The sequence below is a fragment of the Trachemys scripta genome, chromosome 1, assembly GCF_013100865.1.
Source record: "Trachemys scripta elegans isolate TJP31775 chromosome 1, CAS_Tse_1.0, whole genome shotgun sequence".
NCBI classification, from domain to species: Eukaryota; Metazoa; Chordata; order Testudines; family Emydidae; genus Trachemys; species Trachemys scripta.
This window is the reverse complement of record NC_048298.1, coordinates 210,927,911-210,955,388: the sequence shown is the minus strand read 5'-3', so window position 1 is coordinate 210,955,388 and position 27,478 is coordinate 210,927,911. Positions and strand designations below refer to the sequence as shown.

The following is a 27,478-nucleotide window of genomic DNA, read 5'->3' as shown; positions in this document are numbered from 1 at the left end:
GTCCAGCCTGTCCCTGGTCTGTAAAACCACATTTGGAGACATTGCATATGAAGCCTGGCATGTGGTATTAACACCATGCTCACTGCCATGTGCCCCGGGAGTTGGAGGCAGAGTCTGGCTGATATTTGTGGGCTGCTTTAAACAGTGTCTAAGTGTGGCTAAGGACTGGAATCTGTGTTGAGGCAAGAGGGCTCTGGCCTGTAACAAGTCAAGGTCAGTCCCTATGAAATCCAGGTGTTGCACTGGAGTGAGGGTTGACTTCTGGGTGTTGATCTGTAGGACCAGATCTATAAACAAGCACATAGTCACTTTGGTTACTCGGTGAGCGTCCCGGAGAGATCTAGCTCTGAGTAGGCAATCATCGAGATAAGGATAGATCATTATCCCTTGAGAACATAAGTGAGTAGCCACCACCAAGAGAACCTTGGAAAATACTCTTTGAGACCAACGATAGCCTGAAGGGGAGCACTTTGTATTGGTAGTGGTCTTGTCGCAGGGTGAATCTGAGAAATCAGTAGGAAAATATGTGTCCTGAAGGTCAAGGGCCAAAAATCAGTCTCCCTGTTCCAACACTGGAATGATCATCAATAAAGTGGCCATCTTGAATTTTTGCACCTTGACAAATTTGCTGAGAGCTCTGAGGTCTAGTATGGGTCTCCAGCCTCCCTTCCTCTTTGGTATTCAGAAATAAGAGTAGAACCCTCTTCCTTGTTCTGGTTCTATGGCTCCTAACTGGAGGAGACAATCTACTTCTTGTTGTAGTATACTCTCATGAATGAGGAAAAGTGTTGTAGAGGAGGTAGGGAGATAAATGGATGGAGTACCCAGTTCACGGTTCAATGTTATGCATTTGCAGGCACTGTGGAACACACCCAATCAGTGGCCAAATGGGTGTGACGCGTTGGTCAGCTGTATCAGTCGGAAAGAATAGTTTAGTGGCGCCTTGACCTTCCCATCAAAACTGGTGTTTGGACATAGATGGCTGGGATGACAAAGATTGCGGGCCAAATGATTTGTGCTTGGGAAATTTTCCTTTTTTTCTTTGTGACTCATAGTGGCATTGAAGTTCATATTGGGACATGTATGGTCTATGCTGGGATTGGGGACTAAATTGTCTCTTTTGTCCCTGCATGTAGCTACCCAACGACTGGAAAGTAGCCCTAGAATCCTTCAGAGTGTGAAGGGAGGCATCAGGGTGGTGGTGGCGGCAAGAAACCAGCAGCGGTGTGGCCGTACCACGGTGGTGGGGCCATCTGCTTGTACAGGCCTTGCTAGTATTGAGCATCATATGGAGCCTGAGAGGAGTACTGTGATGTCTCTTCCCCTGGCTCGCTGTATGAACTCTTGCTAGAGAGTAGGGGAGTGCAGGGTTCAGAAACGTGTCTGTGGTAAAAATTCTGAGGTCCGTGGTAATTTTTCAAAAAATTGAATGACATAAACCGCCCCCCCATGTCCGTCACTAAGTATGGTAATTTGGTCAAGTGTCCATCACGCAACATGGTGGTGCCGAGCCCTGGGGGAGAATGGCACGGCAGCGGTGACAATTCCCATGCCAAGTGAAGACTCGGTGCAGAGGTCCCGGTACCGAGAAATGGAGACCCCAGTACTTCCGATATATGGAGATCACTAGAATGGCAGAATTCTACCGTTACCGATCGCCCCAGGGTGAGGTAGGGCAGGGATTTTGTCTGTACTGGCTGCTCTGTTGCCAGAGGAGGTGTCAATGATGGTACCAATGATGATTCACAGAGTGGGAGTGCCTTTTTAGCGGAATGCTTATTCCGGTCTGTCGGTGCTGATGACTCAGTGCCCGTGCCCTTTGGTTCCAGGAGCATGTCAATGGTACTAACTGCTGACAGTTTCCATGAGCTAAGGGTACCAGACTGTGAGGGTCTCGGTGCCAACAGTGCCAAAGATACTGAGCGAGATGGAGATCACTTACGGCTATCTGGAGGCTCCCTTTGGGGACTTCCCACTCTCCTCTTAGATAACTTATGAGGGGGTCAGCAGTCTGTTTCTTTAATCCACAGCCATTAGATGTAGAGGGCTGTGGGGAAGACTCACGTCTGCCTGGGGACTCGCGGTGCAGGTCCTGCGAGGGTCTGAGAGCTGCCTCCATTAAGATGATCTTCTGCCTGAGCTCTCTGTCCTTACAGGAACGTGGCCGGAGTTGTGACAGAGACCACACTTTTGATGGATGTGGCCCTCCCCGAGGCAGTGAATGCCGTGGGAATGCTTGTCTGAAATCAGAATTGCCTCCTTATGAGCGAGGCACTTCTTAAAGCCGCTGAACTGGGCATGCCTGCTGTGGGGGAAGAGTCCCCGGTGGGGAGAAAAGTGGGAAAATAAAGTTTGTGGCTTTTGTTTGTTTTTATTTTTGTGTGGATAAAATAAAAGAGAGTAAAGAACAACTATAACTATAGTATACTAACAAACTAACTATATAAATGCGAATAGCGTATGATCCTAATGGACTGCGAGTAGCTCCATCTTTAGCCAAGGCAGTTGAGAAGGAACTGACGAGAGTTAGCCTATGCGCACTAACTAGCCTCATGGCGCAGCATGAGGAGAAAGAGAGCTTATGCGCAGGCCTAAGAGACACTACTATCAAAGTTCTGTCAGCAGCACAGGAATGCAAGCACACCTACAGTAGAGCACACATAAGGACACTACTCAAAGAAGAATTCAAACATGCTCTACGCAGAGTTGAGAATGGTTGCCGGCATATCGCTCCTTTTAACCTGAATGTTATCTCTTCTCCCTCTGCCCCCAGCACTGGGGGAGCTGGGTCTCTCTGAGGGTATCTGAGCCCTTCTCCATGCCCCTTTCTATGTGAGCTGGGATCTGGGGACCCCGCTCTCTAGAGGGGAGCTGAGAACAGCCATGCTCAGAGCATGCACCAAGCACATAGTGCTGAGATGGGGTGAGGAGCTGAGAACAGGCATGCTTCATACATGCCATACACTCACAAGCACTATGGGGGGCGGGGGGGAGAGACTGGGGGATTTGAGCACACCTACTGACATTGAGCTGTTCACATATGTCAGAGCTATTGTTTCAGGTCCTATTCATCTCCAGAGGGTGTTCTTATTCAGAACATCTCATTAAGATGAATGGCCATTTCACACTTCTGTGAGGCAGATGGATGTGCAGAGCCCATTCTCCCTACAGTAGGCCCAGATTTTGGACAGTGTCTCTGAACTCTGCCCTTTCCTGCCTCCAGCTAGTACATGCATTTCTCAGAGTCCCACCACTTTCCCTACTATTGTCCCTCCAAGCTTTCCAGGAGCATGGAGTGGCAAAGAGGAGGATGGAACTGGAGTGTGGATTGGGGGGGGGACTCAAAGCAGCAGGAATGTGAGGGGGCAGGTTTCAAGCACTGGAGTGTGTGTCTAGGGAGTGTGGAAGTGAATTGGCATGATGGAGTGAAAGTTGGAGTTGGAGCAGTGGTAGTGGAATCTGAGTAGTTGGCGGACTATGGCATGGGAGATGGGTGCACTGAGGGTGCTATTGGAACAGTGCACAGCAGAGAGGGTTGGAGAGAAAGAGGTCAGAGATATATAGTGAGAGGCTTCTGTTCCAATCCCCCGCAACCCCCAAATCCAACAATTATCTTTTTATTTCCTGGTTTTCAGAAGTTTAAATATAGTCCCTTCTCCACATTCTGTAAAGGCACACAGCACTACAGGGGAACCTTAACTCTGCACCAGCTAAGTTTTGGGGCACTTAAGTCTAAATGACTGAAGTAGCATTTAGCAAATTCTGAAACCATTACTTAGACATCTGACCAATGTAACAGCTTTTAGATTTTCAGAACACTGCACAAACGTTACCCTACTTTGATTTTGGCCACAAGAGACCTCCCAAAATATATAATATATTTCATTTTAATAATAAGGCATAGATTCTTTGCATTGCCATACCCTTCCAGAAGGACTCCTCCAATTCCTAGCTAACCCAGTAGAAACCTGAGCCTTCAGCCTTTATATTACTACTGATACAAAAAAAAATCTTTGGCCCTCAGCGTATATTAGATAACCTATAGTCGAGTTATACATACTTTCTAAGGAAAATTATTTGATCCAAGTGTAAACACCATTTCTGTGAAGTGAGCCAGCCAAATTTCCAAACCTTTGCTTTGTTCAAGGGTTAACCATCTTACTTACAGACACAACCAAAACTCAGCTAACCATTTGTAGGAGCTGACGGCATTAGATTTCTGTGGGGCTGGTGGACTGGATATTGGTTGATACCAAATGAACAAATGTGATTACTGCACAATCTAACAGCTCTCTCTGAAAGAGTTTCTGTTGAACTTCAAATCAGGAACAGAGTTATTTAGGTGTACCAAAATAGTACACTCTACCATTATAGGGCTGTGCAGATGCACACACAGGCAACGCAGGCAGGGGCACCATTTAGGAGAGTGGGGGGCACCGCTCCCCCAAGTTTCGTACAAGAGATCTGCTCAAAGCACACATCCCAGTCCCAGGTGGAGCTCTTAGCTGTAGCCCCATGAAGCCAGGTCCCCTCCTCCAGGAGCCAGTATTCTCCTGGTCAGTTTCTTCCACTATGCTAGCTCACCCACCCCACCGCCTCATCTGCCTCCACCAATCAGCAGCTGATATTATACGGAGTGACAATCCTCCTAACCAACAGTAGCAGGGCAGTGAGCATGGCTTCTTGGGGTAGGGCAGGCAAGGAAGGGGTCAGTCAAGGTGGAGGGGAGCACGGGGTCCACAGTGGTGGTGGGAGAGCATAGGATACCCTGTAGTGAAGGTGGGGAAGCATAGAGTCCCTCGTGGTGGTGGTGGGAAGGACAGGGCCCCCACTGGCAGAGGGGAGGCAGTGGGATGGGAAAGGGGAGTCAATCTCCAGGGGAAGGGAGAAGTGAGGCATAGGGCTGTGCCCTGAGGGAGGGGTCAGTGAGTGTGGAAGGAGCGGCTGAGGGAGGGGGAGCTGAAGAAAGGTGGGGGGGGGGGCTAGGAGCAGCTAAGCAGGTCTTGGGTCCCATTTGCCCTCAGAGAAGCATGGAGCACCCTCAGCTCTCTCTGGAAAGAGACCAGGGACAGACCCTTTTGGTCCTGAGCTGTCACATCCATTAGTGGTTGCAACTTCAAGGACAGCTGTGTGTCTGTGTTGTGCTGCAAACCCTGCCAGCAGGTGTTGAGCACAGGGGGATGATGGCTGTGCTGCCGGCCAACACCGAGATTGACCTGTACTCCATCAACATCCCACCCCCTAGGTAAGTCCCCTTTAACTACTACCAGTGCGCATCTCAACAGCTGACTAATGTTATAGTAGCACCCAAAGACCTTATTCAGTAGATTTCCCCATTGTGCTAAGCACAAACCATTAAGAAGGCCCAGTTTCAGCCCTACAGACCTCTATCTAATCCTTATAATTCCTATGGAAGGCAGGAAAGTATTATTATTCCCATTTTACAGCAATGGGAACTGAGGCAGTGTCCAAACACAGAATAGTACTTTCAAAAACATATAAACAAATTCTAAATAATAAACAAGACTTAATTTTTTTCTCAACTTTAAAATGTGGAATTTTCTTGGCATTTGATTTTAAATATTCTCCTGTGAGAACTGCAATTCAAATCACTGTAGTGACCCTTTTGGAAAGTGACTTGAAAGTGTCAGTTTCACTCCTTTTTAAAAAGTCAGTTTCTACCCTATTATTATTTGTAGTAGGGTAACATCACTAGAGCCCTAGGCAGGTGCAGTCTAAACTCACGGGGTTTTGCCCTAGTAGGATATTTCCAAAAGTTAAATGTTCAAAAGTCCAAGCTTGGTGAACTTCAAAAAGTAAGTAACCTAAATGATAGAAAATAATCTAGATTTTTCTACAGTTGTTTCAATTGTTGTATTCAAGAATTAGTAAAGTAAGAATATACATTGAAATTTTAAACCTAACCAATGTCCCTTAAGAGACTTGACACAGGATGTCATAACATGTTAGTATTTAAACTCTGTGGGTCTAACATTTTTTTAATTTTCTTTCTTTATATGGGAATTAGATACAGTGCTCTTGTCAGCTAATTTCTAAATTATCTGCAAAAAAGCTAGAGTTCTCAGGTTCCTAAGTAACCCCTGGAGTCACAGTTAAAGTTGCCCTATCCCCCACCAAAATCTGAAATGGTGCCCGTGAACACAGAAATATGGTACACCAAAAGCAATCTGAGTTAGTGAAAAGACCGTATATCACTCAACAGCAGAAGAAGTGAGCAGCAGGAAAATTCCTTCTAAAACACGTGTTCTGGTTTGCGGGAGTGGAAGCTGTCACAGAGTGACTGGCCCTTTAAGGGCTGATGCGTCCAACCCCACCTGTGACACCAAGCTCACCTCCCCAAGTGAAGAAAATAAACAAAGTCACATGACAGGCAGGTCATGCAGCTAAAATCAGGCCTTCTGATATGGAGATAAAAACAGAAGCCTTGAGAGAGCCAAAAGAGACTATGAAGCTGGAAAAGAACCTGACTACTGGTGAGCTGGAGAAGCTGGTTTGAGCCATGGCACAGCCACAGGAAGTACGGTTGTGAAATCCTTAACCAGAGGTAAGTGTTTGGTCCTGAGAGGCCAAAGGATACTGTATCAAGGCTTACTATAGATTTACTTACTTTAAATACTCTGGGCTGTGAACAAGCTGTCTGGAAGAAGAAAGAGGGAAATGAGAATGGCATGCCTTGGACTTCAGTGGCCTCACAGGTTGGGCTTAAGCTGACAGATGAGCAAGAGCATTAAGACACCATTGAACTCCAAAAAAATAAAAACAGCAAAAAACAGAATACACTAAAGCCTGAGTTCTCTCACTGGAAAAATTTGCTTATTGCCTGGAAACATTTCTGAAACTTCAACATTGGAAGGATGGATAAAATTATCTTCTCCCCAACAAAAAATGCAAGAGACAACTCCATGATATGTTTTATTGATTACCTTTTATGACACTTCAATATGGGTTTAATTTCCAAAATACAAGATTGGCATGACACTTTCCAGTAATCAGAACAGGTATACCTGTGTGTTGTGGCAATGTTTAATTGAAATATGCATAACAAAATTCTCAAACTTCCTGTAATGCAATTTTAATTAAATTTCTCAAGAGAAAATTCTTAAGGGTACAAAAACATACCAAATGATTTCACAGTTATTTTAATAATTTATATTGGTTGATATGTTCTTATACTAACGCTTGTTAATTCTGTTGGGGGGAAAGCTGCAGCAGCCACCATACAGTTTGTGTCCTGTTCAGAGGTTCAATTCTGTATGGCTACTTCAGAATGATGCTGGAGACTCAGAGTGCTGGGAGCCAGCACAGTGCAGTTGGGAGGGTCAGAAAATTAAGGGACAAGTGCTAAATAAGTTCTACTATAGATGGGCAAAAAAGGAATTTGGGCAAAGGGTGGCAAAAGGCACTACTCTGACCCTCAGCCACATTTTAAATTCTTGCTCTAAACCATGGAGAGACAGGCTAAAGCTGTTCAAAAAGAGCTGTAAAAATTTTAAACACTGACAAGATTTCCTATTTTTCCCACTAGCCTTGTTCTTGAAGGACAGCTGCAATATTTTTGACCAACCTTTCAAAGAAAATTTGACTTGAGGCAGAGACCAAGCACAGAAAACTTCAGCTTAAATGGTTAAGGTTTGCCAAAGTTATAAGCAAATGAGAACAGGAGTTTACAAAGGGAAGCCATGGGCACCCATAATATAAGGTTTGCTATTGGTCCCCTTAAAACACACACACACCCACACCCACAGAAGACAACCACATTTACATAAAAGAATTCCGTGTACCTGTCTGAAACAATGTGGAGGAGCGGCTAGCGATCCAGTCTCTTTCAAGTAATTATCCCACTTAAAGTGTTCTAGAAGAGATAAAAAGAAAAAAGTTAGACAACTCTTAAGGGAATGTATTGAGCAAACTTTTGAGGGAAACAGCTGTTTAGGTGAACTCTAATTCTAGCCTTTTTTAAAATGAGTTCTAAAAAGTGAATTCCTCTTGTGTGAAAGACACCAGACTGACAGCCTTTGAGAGACTTCAAAAACTTTGTTAATCCATAGGAAAGACACACCACAAACAGATTCAGTACACAGCGTCAACATAAAGAACAGGAGTACTTGTGGCATCTTAGAGACTAACACATTTATTTGAGCATAAGTTGTAGCCCACGAAAGTATTCCTGTTCTTTTTGCGAATACAGACTAACACAGCTGCTACTCTGAAGCCAGCTTCCGCGTATTTCATCAGTAGTGAGGAAGGATGGTCCAGTGGTTAGGATGCTAGGCTGGGAATCACTAGAGCGGGATTCGATGTACTGCTCCACCAGAGACTTCTTGTGTGACCTTGTGCAAGCCTTTGTGCCTCAGTTCCACATCTGTAAAACGAGAATAGTAGCATGTCCTATGCTGGAGGAGTGAGGATAAATATGTTAAAGATTGTGAGACTGTCATATTCTATAGTCATATACTCTATATCCAGGACCATGTAAGCACTTTTAATAAAGAGTATGCACATCAAGAAGATGACTTGTGCAGAAGAATCAGCTAGTACCTGGACCCCAGTACAAACCAGAACGGGTTTGGTGTTTAGTGCAATCTGTGAACATGACCCTAGCTCCACAACTAGAATCCATGAATTTCTGGCTCCCTGTCCTACATTTGATCTAGACGAGGCTGCCTTTCCAACCAAATATGCAAATATTTTGCCTTAACACTTAGCAACAGAATCAAATGACACTTCATACAACACCAGGCTTTGCAAATTCTTCACTGATTTTTAGACTGCTGTTCAAAGGGCTAGAAAAATGTATTTATGAGAGTTAATCAATCAATATGAAATACTATATGGCCAATGATCCAAATAAGCATGGCTTAAGTGGATACAAGTCGCAAGAAAAGACTAGAACTAAAATAGTACAGCGCACATTTTGCTTCTACAGTGAAATTGTCTACAATCTTTAAGTTGATGTATCTAAAAACAGGAAAGACAAGCAACAGTCATCTTGTCCACCACCTCTTCACAAAGTTTAAATGAGAACATAAATGGTGTAATGGTGCCACCTAGTGGCTCAATAAACAATAGCTATCAAAGTGTCTGCATCAAAAAAAAAAAATCTTAATTTTAGACAGATAGTAAAATCAAATCAAATTGTCTTCTGGGAACTGGCATCAATGAAGTTATTTGGCTACATTTATAACTAAATATTAAACACACAGCTCCATTTAAAGAAGGAAAACAGAAAAATATCCCAAAACCAATCCTTTTCCTAAGCAACAAAACACACAAATGACATAAAACTTTTCAGTGTTACCCTGAAAGATACCAGTGATGTTCATCAATGACTGTCCCATGGGAGAATATTCCAGAAGCACTAGCCTTTGATAGGAAAGGCCTTGACTAATATCCTCAAGATATTATCTCTGCATAGTCAGCATTTCCCAAATGATCACAGCTATAGTAGCTATAAATTGATGGGATGACTCAGAAGGAAAATGAGGGAGCCAAGAAAGGTCTTTTCCTCAGGGGACCATGTTTACAGTAAGTAAACAAAATAAGGCAACATAAACCGAAAACTACACAGGTAGCTATAAGGAAGAGCGCTTTCACTGGCCATTGAGGAAGTCTGCAGTTTCATTCACCTGCAGATCATTTACCTGAATAGCTGGATTTATCTATAAACTCCTTTCCTCACAGTCTGAAGTTGGCATTAGGTTTCCTTCATTTGTGAGCATAGATCAAAACTGAGGTAAATTAAAGCTAAAATCGTTCACAACTAATACTTAATATTGTGCAATTTATTTCATGAAGAGAATATGAAGCGGCAGAAAGGGGACGTGTGGCAACAGTCACATGAGAAAATAATGCTCTTAACAAAAAAAAAAAAAAATCTTCTCTATATCCAGTGAAAGATCATTTGTAGATAAAAGAAACTAATGCTATTTTCTGAAAATATACAACAATCTGAGGCTCTAGTATTGGAGAGAATTTTAGGAATGGAGGTAGAATAAAACCTCAGCCTAAAGGAAAATTGGCTCACAACAAACAATTTAATATAAAAATATTTCCTTCTATATTACCCCAATTCAAGATACAGGTAATTTTATGCTGAATTACCAGAGACAGTAAGAAAACAAATGTAGTGTACTACCGATTTGGCCAGTACTGCTAATACTATCCTTTTAAAGGTTTAGACCAGGGGTGGGGAACCTTTTTTCTATCAGGGGCCATTGACACACACAAAAAATCAGTCGCAGGCCACAAACAGCCCCGCAGGGAGGTGTGGAGGCTCGGGGCTTCCCCTAAGCGTAGCGAGCCAGTACTCCTGGCTCTAGCCCTGCGGGGGGGGAGGGGGGAGGCGGTTCAGGGCTTCCCCTCGGCTCTGGGATGGGGCCAGAAATGAGGGGTTCAGGGTGTGGGAAGGGGCTCCAGCCTGGAGCAGGGGGTTGGGATGCGGAAGTGGGTGAGGGTTCCAGCTGGGGGTGCAGGCTCTGGGCTGGCTGGGGATGAGGAGTTTCGGGTACAGGAGGGGGCTCCGGACTGTGACCAAGGGATCTGGAGTGTGGGAGGGGGCTCAGGGCTAGGGCAGGGGGTTGAGATGCGGGTGGAGGTGTGGGGTCTGGGAGGGAGTTTGGGTGCAACAGGGGATTCAGGCTCTGGCCAGCTTCCAGTTGGCAGTGCAGCAGCTCCATGCTGCACTTGGAAGCAGCCAGCATGTCCGGCCCCTAGGCGGAGTCACAGCCAGGGGGCTCTGCGCAGTGTGTGCTGCCCATGCCCACAGGCGCTGCCCCCACAGCTTCCATTGGCCGTGGTTCCCAGCCAATGGGAGCTGCAGAGCCAGCGCTGGGGTCAGCACATGGAGCTTCCTGATCTCCCCTCTGCCTGGACGCTGCGGGCGGGGGCGCCGAGGCTCGGGGCTTCCGGCCTGCGGCATGGAGACTCGTCACTGACCGGATTAAATTAAGCAGTAGGCCGGATCCAGCCTGCAGGCCAGAGGTTCCCCACCCCTGGTTTATACAGACTGATTTTTAGAACTGGCAGCCATGTTGAAGTTTTGTCTTCTGTTTTATTTCAATTATTGAACTCTTGGCCATAGACTGAACTGTGAACGTTCGTGCACTGCGGTTAGTCAGCAATAGCATCATTGGTAGCCCGTCATCAATACTGCAATCAATGGATTAGGCAATATCATCCCCTCATGATTGTCCTGCTCGTCTGAAAAAACTACACAAACTGGATATCTCCAATGACAATGTTTATTACAGGAGTTCTCAAACTGGGGGTCATGACCTCTCGGGGGTCATGAGATTATTACATACAAACCCCACTTTGCCTCCAGCATTTATAACAGTGCTAAATAGAAAAAAAGTGGTCGCACTCAGAGGCTTGATGTGTGAAAGGGATCACCAGTACAAAAGTTTGAAAACCACTGGTTTATTATAAACACAAAGTTACCAAAAATGTTCTCTTGCACAATTATTTACTTTCTATTACATTTTACAGACATTTACACAGCAATTTGTTTTTCATGTTTTCCTTGAATCCTCAGATGCAACTGTACATCATTTAATCCTTAGCAGAACACCAGAAATTAGTTCAAGAATTCTGAATACAGATTCAAAGATCTAGTTTAATGTACAATACATTAAATTGACAGATTTTATTATATTTATTATTAAGCCTGCCCACCACTATATAAAACCAAACACCCACAATATTAGTTTTTGCATCAGAACTCAGTTGTTCTCTCACGAAGCTTCCACCTGCCTGGCTGGTGTTTAGCAAATTGGACCCCCCATACCTAGGCTCAGGCTCTCAGCCAGTTTCTAGTTTTCCACAGGCTCATTCTGGATTTCTGGCATGTGGCTGTGTCCCCAAACTGACATCTGAGCTCTTTCCTCTGGGCTGGCATGGCTCCTTAAAGGTTCTCTCTGGATTTCTGCAGCTCAGTTGACTACTACAAGTAACTGGTGCTTTCTTCAAGGCTGGCATAGGTCTTTTCAGAGCAGGAAGCTGTAAACCTCCATTTTTTTGGATCATTAGGATCTACAACTCCTCCCTCTGATGCTGTAGGGGGGAGTCTGTCTCTCCGCTCCCATTCCAAAGACCCCTCTTAACATCCCACCCCTCCAGCTCTAAGAGTTGTATTCCCCTTCAGACACACTGAGGTTAGAAGTAAGGTGTCCTCTAACTTTATAAGTATGGATTTTATGTAGACTTATTTCCCTACTTTGGTGATACACAGAGCTCCTCACCATCTTGCAAACCAATGGCTGCTGGTAAAGGACACATCAGAGTGGCTTAAATTGAAATATGTATCCAAACCTATAAATTTCTCTTTGGCGTCAACCTCATTTTTAAGTAGAGTGCTGCTACAGATATGCAAGCAGCCTTAATGAAGGCTGAAACTTCACTCACTCTTCCTTCCAGGATAGCCACTGCTTGCTTTTTCTTCAAGTCTTCTCTCCTTCCTGTGCAGACCACTGGGAGCCTCATGCCTTCAATATCCTGTTGTTTTCACTCTTTAGCTCACCCTCTCCAGCACATTGATATGCAGTGACGATTCCTGCTCCAACCACAGACCTTGAACTTTCAGTGACCCCAGATATGCTCCCTTACCCATCAGGGAGGCATTGGGTGACAACAGACCTGGTTGGTAAGCACTGGATGAAGGGAACACCCTGATAAACATTTTCCATTAGCATGCGAGGAGTCCAGGACCAGTGGAAGGAGGCAGACCAATATGCTCAGGGAATGAAGGGTCGGACAGTGAACTGTCCTGAGCTACATTTAAAGGGGGCAAAGACACAACCTTGCAAACTGGACCACATGTGTGCAAGCAGACATGTGGCCCAAGAGCCTTAGGCACATCCAAACCATTGTGGAAGGCTGAGACTGCAAAAAACGCCTGAAAAAGGTCAGTCAGCAGAAAAGACGTGTACAGTCTATTAAGGCCCCAATGAACTTGATTTTCTGAGTGGGAACCAAAGGACATTTCAATGTTTAGGATGAGACCCAGACGGTCAAACAAGAGCACTATAGTGTTGACATGGGAAAGGACTTCCTTTCTGGACCTGCCCCTCAGTAACCAGTTGTCCATATATGGGAAGATGTGGATTCCTTTCTTGCTGAGGTACACCTTCACCACAACTACGAATTTGGTAAAAACCCAAAAGGCAGAAGAGAGGCAGAAGGGAAGCACCATATACTGAAAATGGTGCTTCGCTACGACAAATCAAAGGAATTTTCTGTTTCTCTGCAAAATTGTTACATGAAACCAGGTGTCCTGAAGGTCAAGAACAGCCAACCAGTTGTTCTGTGACAACGGGGGGAGGACAGTTGATAGAGTGACCATTTGGAATCTCATGTATCTGATATATTTGTTGTGGCCAGGAAAGTTGAGAATGGGTCTTACCCTTCCCTTGAATTTAGGCACCAGACAGTACGGAAATAGAAGCCATGACCCCAGTGTTCCAGTGGAACCTCGTCTACTGCTCCCAAAGCCAGTAAAGAGCAAACCTGTTTGAGGAGCAATATTTCATAAGAGGGGGTCCCTGAAGAGGGATGGAGACTGGGGGTGGGGAAGATGGGGGAAAGGAACTGGATGGCATACCCCAATCTGACGGTGCTTAGGACCCAACTGTCAGTGGTGATCAAGCCCCAAGCATTGTGAAAGCAAGCCAGTCTGTCCCCAAACAGAGGGAATGGGGAGAAGAGAGCAAAAATTGTAACACTGCCTGTGGACCAAGAAGTCAAAATCAGGAACGGGGGGGAGGGAGGGCTCGGCTCCGGGGAAGGTGTGTCAAGTGGCCAAACCCCGGAACTGAATGCTTCCTCCTCTAGGACCTGTGCCCCTTTCTGGGGTAGTTCTACTGTCTCAGGGGAGGGAAAGGCTTCCCAAATGTGTGCTGCAAACAATATTGCTGCTGCTACTGCTGTTGATCACTGTAGTGGCCCCTCTGCACTGTTGGCATACACCCCCCAAAAAATCACAGGGCAGCCCTAGAGTCCTTGAAGGAGTGCAGAATCTCGTTTGTCTTGTCCGAAAAAAAGCATCAGCTGAAGGGCAAATCCTCTATGGCTTGTTGCACACCAGGACGATGCCCGTATTCTGCAGCCAGGGCTCCCTTCTCATGGTCACCACCAAAGCCATTACTCTGGCTGAAGTATCCGCAATGTCCAGCATGGACCATAACAAAGTCTTAGTCACCAAGCAGCCTTTAGTGATAAATGCCCCAAATTCCTCCCTCAAGACTTCGGGCAACTGGTCCGCAAACTCAGACATAGCCATCCAATTCACAAAGTCATATTTAGACAGCAGTGCCTGCTGGTTAGCAATGTGCATCTACACATAAGAGGAGGTGTCAATCTTCCTACCCATCGGGGCCATATGCTTGAAGTCCTTATCTTTGGGAGTGGTCTTAAATCTGTCCTGCAGCCCTCTATCGTTCACCATAGTTATGATCAGGGAATTTAGGGCTGGATGGGAGTAAAAAAAAAAAAAACCAAATCCCTGCACCACAATGAAGTAGCAATTCTCCATGTGCTTTGCAATAGGGGATACTGAAGCCAACATGCTCCAGAGAACCTTAGCAGGCTCTAGGAGTGCATCATTAATAGGGAAGGCTACTCTCCCAGGGGCAGATGGCTGCAGGATGTCCAACAACTTATGAATATTCTCCTGCAGGAACTCTGCATGAATACCCAGGGAAGGCAGCCACGTGCCGCAAAAGGTCCTGGTATATCTTGAAATCCTCTGGTATCAAAGGAAAGAAAGATCCAGGCACCGCAGAATCATCGGGGGACGAAGACAAAATGGTTAACTGTGCCAGAGCCGGATCCTACTCCAGGACTGACAGACCTGGACAGGACAACTCTGGAGGCTCCACATGGGGAAGGTTCACTGGTGCCTGGGCCTGTGGCAGATCGACCGTCACTACCACAGGATTGCTCAATGATCTTGCCTTAGAGCGAGATGAGGAGTGGGACCTACGCAACCGAGGCGCATCCTACAGATTTCATGCAGCCCACTAATATGGATAGGGCACTGGTGGCCAGTAGACATCAGGCCGGGGCCCCCATTGCCACCGTGAGACAAGCACCTATCATGGTACCCATAGCTCTCCTTGACTGGGCCCTGATGCATGTGGAGGAAGATCCCAACCTGAATGCTGAGGAGTCCCGAACTTCAGAGGATAAAGGTGGAGCCAGCCCTGAGGGTGCAAGCAACTGGCCTGACTCATCCATAGCCCAGAATGAAGAGGGAACTGGTGCAGATGGTGGAAACGGTACTGCTGGCATCAAATACACCTCCATTGTTTCCAGTGCCTGAAGTGGTGTCAACCCTGAAGCCGAGGTGACTGACAGTGCTGAAGTGGAGGGAGGTGTGTGCTGCCACGGTTACATCAGTGGTGCCAACAGCAGGGGTACCAAGAAGTTCCCAGTGCTGGGGAGGTCCCTTGTGCTGAGCCCAGCACCAGCCCCACTTCCACTGACTGTCAAAGGGAAACATCAGGGTGTGGTGCCAACTGACCCTCAGGCTCAGCAGCCCACCCAGCCAACAGGGCTATAAACTAAGCAGCCTTGGCAAAGTCCTGGGAGAGGTCAGGACAGAAAGGCAGAGGAGCTCCATTGCCACCTGATAAACCGCCAGTGCAGAAACAGCCAGTGCCAGCATCACCCTCTTCAATATGGGACTCAATGGACGCCCAGAGCCAGAACCAGAGTTGATGGCACGGGGTCTCTGATCTTCTTGAACGGTACCAGAGAGTGGTTGATGGGACCGGCTCCATTCCGCACGCTGACATTCACACTGCGTATTAAGCTAGATGTCAAACAGAGAAATACTTCCAAGTACTGACATGGCATTTGAGTCCCTAAGTGTGACTGCAGCTCCTCTCACTCACACTGGCAAAGGAAAGCAAGCGGTGCACTAATCACAGAACCATTTGCTCTACTGCCCAGTATTTACTGGCAGCAACAGAAAACTGCAAGGATCCCTCCCAATAGCTAGGAATGGAGGAGGGAAAAAAAAAACAAAACACCTCTCTCCCAACAGCCTTAGGGAAGAGAAGAAAATGAGTCAAAATGACAAAATGAAGTTCTAGAGAGCTTTAACATGTTTGCAGACACAACACTGCGGAGATGACATCTACAGGTGTGATGTCATAACAACTACACAGTTACAATACAGATATCTAACATGACATCAGGATGTCATTCCATGGATTATTTGTGGTTCACTGCAACGCCAGTCTATGGAAAAAGTAGCTCCCAGCCAGTGTGAGGACCAATGAGACTACTCTTCCTCTGATGGGAAAGATCTTCAGGGATAGCAGCTAAAAAGTCTCTGTAGCAGACTAAAAACTTCTGTTTAATTAGACGCCCATGGAAGCCCTTAGTGTTTTAGTTTTATGAAATTTTATAATTCTGATGTGCTATCAAAGTTTTAACAAAAGACCCCTTTAAAAGTTTTCTACCTCAGTCAACAATACATGTGACATTCCCTGGGTAAAATACTCCCCACAAAACTCTTGTCAGTTCCATACTATTCTCAACTCTCCCAAATTCATTACCCACCTGTTTCACCACCTCCACACCTCATGAAGTCTCTAACTAGCTCCTCTACCTGGAAGCTTTTCCCTTTACCAGCAGTGATCACATGTGTTACTCTGGGAGGAATTCTGCACCACTGCACAATGCAGAATTAATGTCCTGTACAAAATTTCATGTTTTCCCCCCCCACAGACTTGGGGCTGCGGAGCTACTGGCCACCTCTAGGGGCCGCTGCACTCTGCATGCTGGAGAAGAGCCAGGCTCTGCAGTGAGCGAAGTGCCTGGACTGGCGGGAATGGAAACTCTGCACATTCTGGCAACAGGGCTTGATCCTCATCCGCCTAATGGGAGCAGGCCCGGGAGATCTGGCTCTGGCAAAGGGTGAGGAAAGGCAGGGCTGCACCGCGTCCCTCAGCGGGACAAAACTATGGGGGAAGGGCTCGGGGGTGGGGCAGCATGACTGGGCTCTGGGGAAGAGAGGAGGAGCATGTGTCTGGGCTGGGGGGGGGAAGAATCATGCAGCCCTCTCCAGCACCCCCTAACTGGAAATGGGTTGTCATAGGTGTTTCTTTAAACTCTCCTGGGAGAATCTTTTTAATTCTCTGTGTTGTTGACATACTTGCTGATATGTATTTTTAAATAAATTACCAAAATAACTGAAACTGGTGTGATTATATTGTGTTATTTTGACAAATACATTTTTTTAAAATATTGTGCACAGAATTTTTAATTTTTTAGTGCAGAATTCCCCCAGGAGTAAGTGTGTGCTCAGTGGGCTCTGACAGTGGGAGTGCCCCCCCTTCTGTTAATTAGTAGGAAAGAGATGGTGGCAACAACTTACTGAAAACTCTTGGTGTCTATAAGACATGTAGCTAGGTTAATGGGTCAGCTTTAAAAACAAAAACAAAAAAACAGGTGATTTCCTCACCCCCTCCAAATGACAGACCCATTGTCCCTGATGAAAAAAACCCATCATTTTCTGCTAAGAGTGACGGTATCCATTTTTATTTCAAATTATGGGAAACAATTACAAATGGAAATGTTCTGAACTTTCATTTAGTCTCAATCGACTTTGCTTTTTAGTTTTTCCCACAGAAGAACAAATGCATAAGATTATTTTACCTTCCCTACCTATTTAGCATTAATGAAGATTCAGCCCAATTATTGCAACTTCTCTCTTCAGTATCAGCAAACATGGTAGTTAAGGAGAAAAAACAATGGAGACTTTTGAGAGAGAAAAGGTATAAATAGGACTAAAGAAGGAGGTAGAAAACAGTAATGATCCAAAACTTCATCTTAAAAAAATTGGGATGCACACATTTTTGTTCAGGGGATTACATAGGTAACTAGTATTTGCCTTTTGGTCAGCTGAACTACTATGCTAAAGTCAATCCTTTCACTCTTCCAAAGACATTTATATGTGCAATATCAAAACACTGTCCACTAATGAAGTTAACAGCAGTGGTTCAGATGATTCTATTCTTTTATGTATTCCAGTCATCAGTAACAGCTTGAGAGGTGTAAAAGATACTCATACAACACAATCCAAATATTTACATTTAAACATTATCTTGACTAATAACCTGACTATTTTAATACCTACCATTTTTTAAAGACACATTGTTTGACTGCTGACTCTTCCCATGTTTCTCCTTTTTAACATTCTTTGAATCTACAACACATAAAATGTCATTACATAACAGATTTAGCATTCACATCATACTAAAGTCCAGGGTAACAATTAGTCTAATATAGAGCACTTTTAAACATAACTCTCAAGACAAATACATTCTATTAACCACAGATTTTTGTGTATATATTTCACTGTCATAAAAAGGTAAATTTTACTCTTATTCTAGTTCATCTCAGAGTTTAAAAGAGACACTAACATCAAGATAAAGGTACAAGCACGGAAAGAAAGAATTCTAAAAAGAATCCTTCTTGGCTGTCAATAAACAAATGTCTTCCAAAATTTTAAAAACAGCAATCTACCTTTATTTTCAAATTGCTTTTGTTTTATAGTTTGAGGGAGAGTATTAAACCAAAGAACATCTTGGACCTTTGAGCCAAGGTTTCCAAAAGACATTAGTGATTTGAGACACAAGAAAAGGTCGTGATGCTCAATGTGCTGCACACGACCCTCTGAAATTCAAGCCCCGTAAGGTGTCTCAAGTTGGCCACACAAAAACTGCTGAACCCAAGATCACTAAACATTGTTGACAATCTTGGTGCAGGTCCTGACAAACAGAAACAGAAAAAAAAAATTAACAGTTTATTTCTCAGTTAAGGGTCTCACTGCAACCCTAATTCATTGAATACAGGCCTGTACCTATACCACACCAATGAATCAGCAGAAAAAGGAGTGAAACCCATGAGTAGCCCACAATCAATTTCACTTTACTTACTTCAGGTATCAGTACCACAAGGAAAAGCCCTCTGTGTGGGGAACAAATAAGGGGGAATAAAACTAGTAGGACTGGCTGAAGAGATAACTCAAGCCATAATGTGAGTGTTGCCCCTAACTCAAGTTCCAGCCTCTCACAAAATCCCTTAACTTGAGTGTAGTGGTGCTTTTAATTCAAGTTGGCTGGCCTGTCACGGGGTATATGCTACAGCTCAAGTGAGCACAATACTCGGCTGCTACCACAGCCATTCTATGCAGCTTGAGCACTATTTCAGTGTCGCTGCTCTCACTCAAACTAGCCTAACTCAAGAGAAGTTAGCCATGAAGATACCCGTAGACAGATGAGCTACCCATAATTGACTTTATTCACAGCTTTGCCACATTAGCAAATATTAAGACAACCATTGTGCTGCAGAGCATTCAATTCCCTTTTCAGTTTAGGATCATATTTCAATTTCAATTGCTAGTTCCATACCAAATGTCTATATTTTTGACAGATGTTTGATACTTACCTGGAAACTAAAATGAAGGTACAATCCAATGTCATAAAGCGGATCATACATCTTGTGTGTCACAGAAGCAAGGAAGTGGTGGAACTGAGACGCCATTATCTCCAACATAGACAATTTAGAAGTGGTAGAAAATATCTGAAAAAACAAATCTAACGGACTTGTTCTTCTTGATATGCTGGCGGGGAGGTGGGCAGTGAGTGAAGGAGAATGGAAGCAAATAAGTGAGCAAGTGCTCTTTGTTGCTTTTGGGCAGAGAAAGACAGCATAGGTTATTTTTCACCCTGCGTAGAAGGTGGTAAATTTTTCAAGCCATGAAATAGATGTAGATCATTTCACATGGCTAGAACTAAGGCAGTGGATTTCAAATCTCAGTCTCTATTTTTCTTGGTAAACAAGTGTATTTAAACATAGCATTATTGCATTCAGATCAGTGACAGCCTTGATATTTCACAGCTATGATGGGGAATCGCTGCTGTGATCACAGTAGGTGTTTTAAGCATAAATGGTAAGCTACTATTCCTTTTTTTTAAAATGCAATCATTCTCTTATAATATTGTGCAACCCACAGTTATAGTGAATGTGAGCTCCTGTTTTCATGCACCATTTTAAATGTAACCTTTTGGGCTAACATTTTCACTGATGTTGTTAGCCCAACAAGTGTTCTTCATGTTTTAAACTAAGAACAAAGATATGATCTACTGGCCTGCAGACATTAAGAGTTCTGGTCTATTGACTAAAGGGGAAATTTTCTCCCTCTTCTTTGGCCTGTTTTCCATTTCCTTCTCAATGCCTTAAAATGACTATCCAGACAAAAATAGAAAGGCAATAAGGCCAACACCAGGGAAAAGGATAAGTAAAAGTTCCAATAAAACCCCAAGATGGTGTGTGTACATATCCTTACATAGGGATAACAGTCACAACCCCATCCAATTCCTCCAAATGCAATTCCCTTCCAAATCAACATTATTTTGGTCTAACTGGGATTGATCTGAAAACAGTTGGTTCTCTTCCAAGGTCCAAAGCAGTTTCCCACTGAATAGGAAGTGTTTGGAGATTGAATCATGCTGGATACCACATGACTGAGACCTTGAGGGGGACGAAAAATTGTCCATTGCCTTCTGGTAAGACCCCAAGTTTTGAAAAGAATGGAACCATGATTGAGCAATTCCATCCACCCAGTTTACACTTTACAGATACTATGTTTGGGAGGTTGGTCTGGAGCACCTCTTTCCAATCTTTAGACATAAAATTCTTCTGCTGATAAGATCACTCATCAGAAGACAAGCCAGAGTAATCACAGCCATCATACAAGAAATCAGAGACAACTGGAGACTGACCCAAGCTTTCTTCATTGACTTGCAATCCACCAGGGACTAAGAAGGCTAACTCCTTCGAGCATAGAGTCTGGTAGAAGCAACTAAGATGATCCTAGTGACCACTTACAGTTCCTCCTAATGCTGAACTCCAGTTTCCTGACAGAAGAGAGCCTTCAGAGAAAACACCCCCTTATTAGAAGAGCCAGTTTCTTAACCAATGATATGACTATTACACCTCCAATAGGAGAGTGCCCCAAGTCTCGTAGAATCTTTTTGGGAAACAATGAAAACAGTGCATTGCCTTGCCTTAGAAAGTATGTATCAGTCTTTTCCCAAGACACTATTTCCTTGATGTCCTTGTTGGAAGGGAGCAATAGAGGGTTGGTCTATCAAGATTTGCACAGCCACTTCCTAGGGACTTATTCTTGAGATTCCAGACACCACTCCAACAAGGGAGTCAAAGTCTTCCACCCTGGCTAGCTCTGATAATGTGTGAGGAGCCTCCCTCTGAGGAGTCTCTACCTCTGTTCCTCAGAGTTGTCAAGCACTTTAGAGTTACAGATGGCGAAAGACTATTCTCCCCCCCCCCCCACAGAAGGCCCCAGCTGCACCTCAGGAGTGGAGGACTGAGACGGAGTGGGGGAACATTCCCCAACAAGTTGACCACTGCCCTTCTGAAGACCTGTGATGGCAACCAGAAAAGGGGGAAATGTTTGATCCCTAATGCACCTGAGACTCTGTCTAGGCCCTTTTATCCACCTCCAAGAGGGGGATGGGAAGAGGAGATGCTGGCTAACATCTTCCATCAGAACTTCTCTCAAATCTGCCTATTTGTCTGCCAGGAATAGGGCCTGTCTTGCAGCATCTTCAAACAGGCAGGGCAGAAGCCTGCCATACAAGGAGTAAGGTTCCTCCACAGGCTCTGCATCAACTTGTGCAACTATTACATGCACAACTGCAGTCATCATAGATGATCCACTGCAGAACAGACCACCACTCAGTTTACAAAGTAGTAAACAACTGCAGAGAAAGCAATTGGGCTGAAGAGGTGGAAGGCATGAATTAGGTGCAAAAATCTTAGAGCAGAACTACCTGTCCCAAAACTGAAAAGGACCAGTTACAGAGTAGTTGGACTCTCTTCACAAGATTCTGTATTTCCATTTCATGCCTATTCTATTTCACACATTCACTTCTACTCAAATCTCACCCTCAAGTTGGTGCAAAACACCATAACTTATGATTTTTTCCCCCGATACAGCACAGTAGAAGACATGACTAGAGAGAATGCCATTGTATAGATGAGAAATTAAACTGCATAAAACAAACAGTTTAACATGTCTACATGGGCTTTTGAAAGATAGTTGCTGATGCAGTTTGCTATTATAAAACTTAATACCTGCTATTACACATTATTCTGATAAACTATGCAGATGTCACAGAATCCAGTTATCACCTATAAAGGATTATATTTTAACAACACATCTAGATATGTGCTTAAATTTTCTACTGGGACTCTGTTTTCTAGATTGTCAGAGGACAACAGTTATTTTGGGTGAAATTATATAGAATGGTTTCAATTAAGGCTAAATTTAGCATGCCTACTGTAAGTTTGGAATTTTTTTACTTTAATTTGATTCATAACAAGTTCAGTATGTATTACCATCCTATTTCAACTTAATAATAATAATAACAACAACTGCTGTACTGTTATTAGGTATAATAATACCCCATCTAATCAAAAATAGCTTTTATGTTTTCTACTTTCTTTCCTTTGGGATAAAAGCCACCAACCTTACCTTTAGCTGCTGTTCTCCCCATGGTAACACTTCTGTGATCTTCCTTCTCACAATAAAAAGGCTGAAGTTGAAAGACCAGTTAATTCTTCCTTTCAGCACAACAGTTTCCTGTGGAGTGGTAATACAGCTAGTTAGTTATAGATCCAATACAAAAAAAAAAACCCAAAACATTATCTTGCTGTTTTAAAGCTGCAAAAGTTTAACAAGCTACTTGTAGAGGAACTTTGTGTAAACAAGAGCTAAATCAAAGCAATACTGGAGGAGGAGAATAAATTAAATTTTCTTATTACTGCATTTTAAAATGATGTAAACCCTTGAAAAGAAAAATCAGATTGCTTCACAGAGCATGTTATGCTTGTACATTAAAATATGCTTTTGCTCTTACTTACTTAAGTTTTCTTTAAGATTATAAAGATTATTTTCAATTTCAACAGCTCAAATCTTTTTTCCTTCCATCTTACATACACACAATCCAACAACGGTCATACTAGAAAATACAATTGGGGGAAATGTTATGCTATTTAAAAAGTAAGGAGTAATGAACTCATATTTGGTGTCAGGTAGTGTCAGATCACAGATATTCATAAGGATAACACTAGTCTCAAATATAGCACAGGCCTAAGCTGTTGCGGGCTTTAAAAACCAGCAGGTCCAAGTTAGTTAAGCCATGCCACCTCAATAAAGAGAAAAGAGCAATATCTGTTTTGTTACTAGTTTTCCACTCTAGCACCCACACTGCTGAACTTTACTGATGAAATTCATCAGCATTTCACTGAAATCAGAACAGTCATGGGTTAGTCCGGCAAGAACAATGCTAGCAAGTCACATATTTTTCCATTCACTCTACGTATATATATATATATATATATATATATATAAAAAGGTAAGAATCTAACACAATCTTCAAGCTACCAACTTCGACAGTTTCCCTTTAAAACTGTCAGTTTCTATTATGTTTAGTGTATAACTTTCTGTTTTAAGAGTTTTGTAACTTAGACATACACATTTTCTCTACAACAAAATCTGGCTAAAGAAGATACTACCATGGATTTACAGAAGCCAGACTTTCAATCTAAACAACATATCTATTATAACAGGAACAATAGCTCAAAGCTAAGGATGCTACAGAAGTAGCAAGTCAGAATTTTTTGAACTTCACAGGGGTATGCTTGAATATTTAAAACACACACATTAAATTACCTTGAAATCGTGAAGCTTTGGTAACAGCTATTCAGCTGTTTAATTAAACTCCGAATTTTTAAAGTCTATAAATTATATACTATCATGATGGGCTTCATCACACGACCTTTTACGTCTACAGTATATTTCATGTGGATAAAACCAATTGAAAACTTCATTTAATTAAATTTGTTAGTTTTAAAAATATTCGTAATGTACCAAACAGGTATTACCACTAAAATTATCAATGCAAAAAATTAAAGATTAAAAAATAGCTATAAATAAAACTGAATACTAAAACAAGCAAAGCATTTTTGCTACACAATAATGCTTTAAATGATCATCAAATGAATAATTTGTATGTTTGAAATGACTGTAGAATTCCTCCAAAGCATTTCAAAGCTTTTCCTCTTTAAGCAATAAACTATGAAAGGTGTTGCAGAGTCAAAGTAGCTGTCTTTATGGGTAGATTACTTAAAACAGTGCATGGTTTTTATCCTTTTTGTTCCAAACACTAGATTGCACTTGGTGCTGTAATAAAGATTCCAACCCTGCAGTGATAGTCATCAAGTTTAGCACAAGTGGAGTGTCTGTCAGAAACATAAAAAGGATTCCAGCATTTCATTAGTTTGTGTAGCACCAGATAGGCTATTTTACAACATGCTCACCAGCCTGTTAAAAATGTAAGACAATTGGAAATTCTAAACCGTTGTTTGAAATAGCGCAAATCCAACAACAGGATAAAATTTATTACTATTTAGAGGTGTTACTTAAAAGCCAGTTGCACCAAGTTTATTCTATTCAGGGTGCTTAAGTGAGCTTTTAGAAATTATTTCTCGTCATATAAATTAAGTTGTACTTAAAAACTGAATTTCTGAGCCTCCATTCTGAAGAACAGCAGGAAAGCTAAACCTCTGCAGAGACACTACAGTCAGACTGAGGCAGAACATAACTCCTTTCTGGGGAAGAGTTGAGGAGCACTCTAGTTCTGCGTTTGTCAAGGACTGGTCCGTGGAGCGGTGCTGGTCCCTGTGATCTCCCTGACACAGTTTAAGAAAGGAAGCAAACTGGTCCCTGGTATCAAAAAGGTTGAGAAACACTGCTCTAGTTCACCCCACCTAATTAATTACCTTCCCTAACAGTTTGTCCTCTTATCCGCTGCCTACTCCCTACCCCAGCCAGGGTGGGAGCTTTTTGCATACAATTTCCAACATCACTGCCATATATTAACTGCAGAAAAAGCTAGACAAATATAGAGTATGAAGCTTGCAGAGATCCTTGGGCAGGACAGGCAGGGAAGAGGGGAAGCCTAAGATATCCTTGAATATGTGAGTGAACAAGCAAGCAGAGTATGTTGAAAAAAAGATAGGAAATTAGGGTAAGAAGGAAGGTAGACATAAATCTAGAGAATGAAAGTCAGAAACAAAGGAAGGAATGAACCAGGTAGGAGAATGAGACAGTGGGAAAGGCAGATGCAAGGACAGAGAACTAGGAATAAATAGGCATAAGAAAGTAATGGGAGAGGTGAGGGGAATGGAAAGAAAACCAAAAGAAAAATATGGAGAAAAATCAATCAAGCTAGGAACAGCACTTATGTCAGTCACAATACAGGAAACACCCCAAGAAGAGTCAATTCAGACCTTGGAAGTATAGGATCAACACGGGAGATCAACAATAAGTCACTTGACCCAAGCTAGGGAAACTGAAAATCAAAGGCAAAGGGCAAGAGAGAAAAAAGTGTCATGTTAGTTTCAACATTAAAATGTTTGTAAATGGAACCCAATAAAAAAAAGTCAATATGGAGGATGTCTACATGCTTGCTACTAATACTACTTAAAGCATCCAGTAAATTCAGCTTCATCCCTTCGGTTTAACTCCCCCTACTTCATTTAATTCTGAATTAAATGGTGAGCTTGTGTTTGCCTTTAACTTCCTGATAAGGCTTTTGTTGTCAAACCCCATTCACCCTTACTAGTCACCTCCCACTGTGTGAGCTCTTGGTTAAAAATATATATGAATAGTCAAGCCTAAAGCATTTACATTTCCAAAGTTACTACTACATATGATGGGAAAATATTTTCCATCCTACTCTAATATTGTTCTGCTAATTTAGAAAGTCAACTTGAATGGCAAGAATTACTGCTTTTTAGTGAGGTCAGCCTTTTAAAAAGAGAGTGTCAAAAACCATACACTTTTTTAGTTGGCATATCACAAATATCCTTTCCGCGATCTACACCATTCTTACAAGCAAGCATGACAGTTATCCAACAGAAATTTGTCCCAATACCCGGCCTGTTCACAAAAATACAATAAACACACCGAACATGGAGAAACAAATTAACATGTGAGTGTAACACATGATATTTCAAAGAAACCTAAACCTAGGTTGAGTGGTCACCCAGCATAGAGATTGGAGACTTTTGTTTTGAAGAAACAGATGCTTCAGGCTCAGGTGGACAGTTAAATGAAAGAAGTGGGTGGAGAGGAAACATTCTTAAAGCAGATTAGGTTTTTGGTCCTATCAACATTGATGGTATAGCTCAGAGTCCTAACTCTGCAATCCTCAGTTAAACAAAATGAATGGGAAATTTTGGCTGGGTAAAGACTAGGAACCCATTTCGGTCCACTTGATTTCTTTCACACAATGTATAAGGAGAACTATAAAATGTACAGGAGAGTCAAATATATGAGAATAATTTAAAAACCTCTCTCAAATTTCAGATTCAACTGTTTAAAAGACACAGTCAAATTGAAAAGAGATAGTTAATTTCAGGTACTATCGCTACCTCTGTAGTTTTTCTTTTTCATTATATTTTCTTAATGTTTCCTCGAACCTTGGCTTCTATGTGAAAGTCCCACATAAGCAATATGGGATACTTACTGTGCAAGATGAACAGGGGAATTGGCTATACACAGAGAGGTGTCAAATGTACAAAGGAAACAAACTGATATTTGTGCCCCTCTAATCTCTTTCATTTATACTAATCATAAATTTTACTTCATAGATTATATAATCAAAGAAACCATTGTGATCATCTAGTCCGACCTCCCATATACCACAGGCCATAGGACCCCCCCTGGATTAATTCCTGTTTGAATTAGAGAATATATCTTTGCAATACTATCATCCATTTATTACTAGTCACGTAACATTATATATAAATTCAAACTATCCAGCGCTGTACATAGCTGATCTATATTAACATTCTTCTTGTTTCCCTCCTCCCGCCTCCTGTTTGTCATACCCACTATTGCATCCTGATTTAAATTAGGCAGAACTCTTAACGGCAGGGACTGTCCTACTCCGTGCTGAGCTGTGCATAGTAGAATGAGATCACAATCCTGATTCAGACTGTGCTATCTTAATGCAGACACAGGTACAGTATTTCCAGACAGAAGTGTGACTTCTAAGTTAGTGGGGTCCCTTCAAAGTATTTTGAAAAATGAAAAATTATTTTCTTCTTAAATTTAATAAGCACCTACCCATCTCTCTCTCTCTTAAAAAAAATTAAGAAGAAGGTTTGAGGCTGTTTTGACAAGAGTCTTGGAGGTGGGAAAAGAAGAGAGATAAGAGAAGTATAGGGAGACTTGCAGCAAGTTATTTATATTTTATATATAATTTTGGCAGATAGCATCAATACTTATTTTTAAGCATTCCCCACCCCTGATTTTTATCAATTTAAATTTTCACAGTTGTGTGAAATTATGGGA

The 27,478-nt window shown here is 42.8% G+C and overlaps 1 protein-coding gene across 5 annotated transcripts in view; it reads right to left on the bottom strand.

The window, feature by feature from the left end:
• Positions 1-27,478, bottom strand: part of SCML2 (Scm polycomb group protein like 2) — a 119,675-nt gene that overhangs the window by 79,342 nt on the left and 12,855 nt on the right. For 3 of the 5 annotated variants that reach the window (XM_034755921.1, XM_034755913.1, XM_034755929.1), the window contains 3 exons: positions 22,589-22,696; positions 18,164-18,232; positions 7,803-7,873 (listed from right to left, as the gene is read on the bottom strand). In XM_034755921.1, the coding sequence (XP_034611812.1) occupies positions 7,803-7,873; positions 18,164-18,232; positions 22,589-22,610 (162 nt within the window). In that variant the 5' untranslated portion in view covers positions 22,611-22,696. Of the gene's footprint in view, positions 1-7,802; positions 7,874-18,163; positions 18,233-22,588; positions 22,697-27,478 lie in introns of those variants that run through there. The other 2 variants (XM_034755954.1, XM_034755939.1) reach the window with 2 other exon arrangements.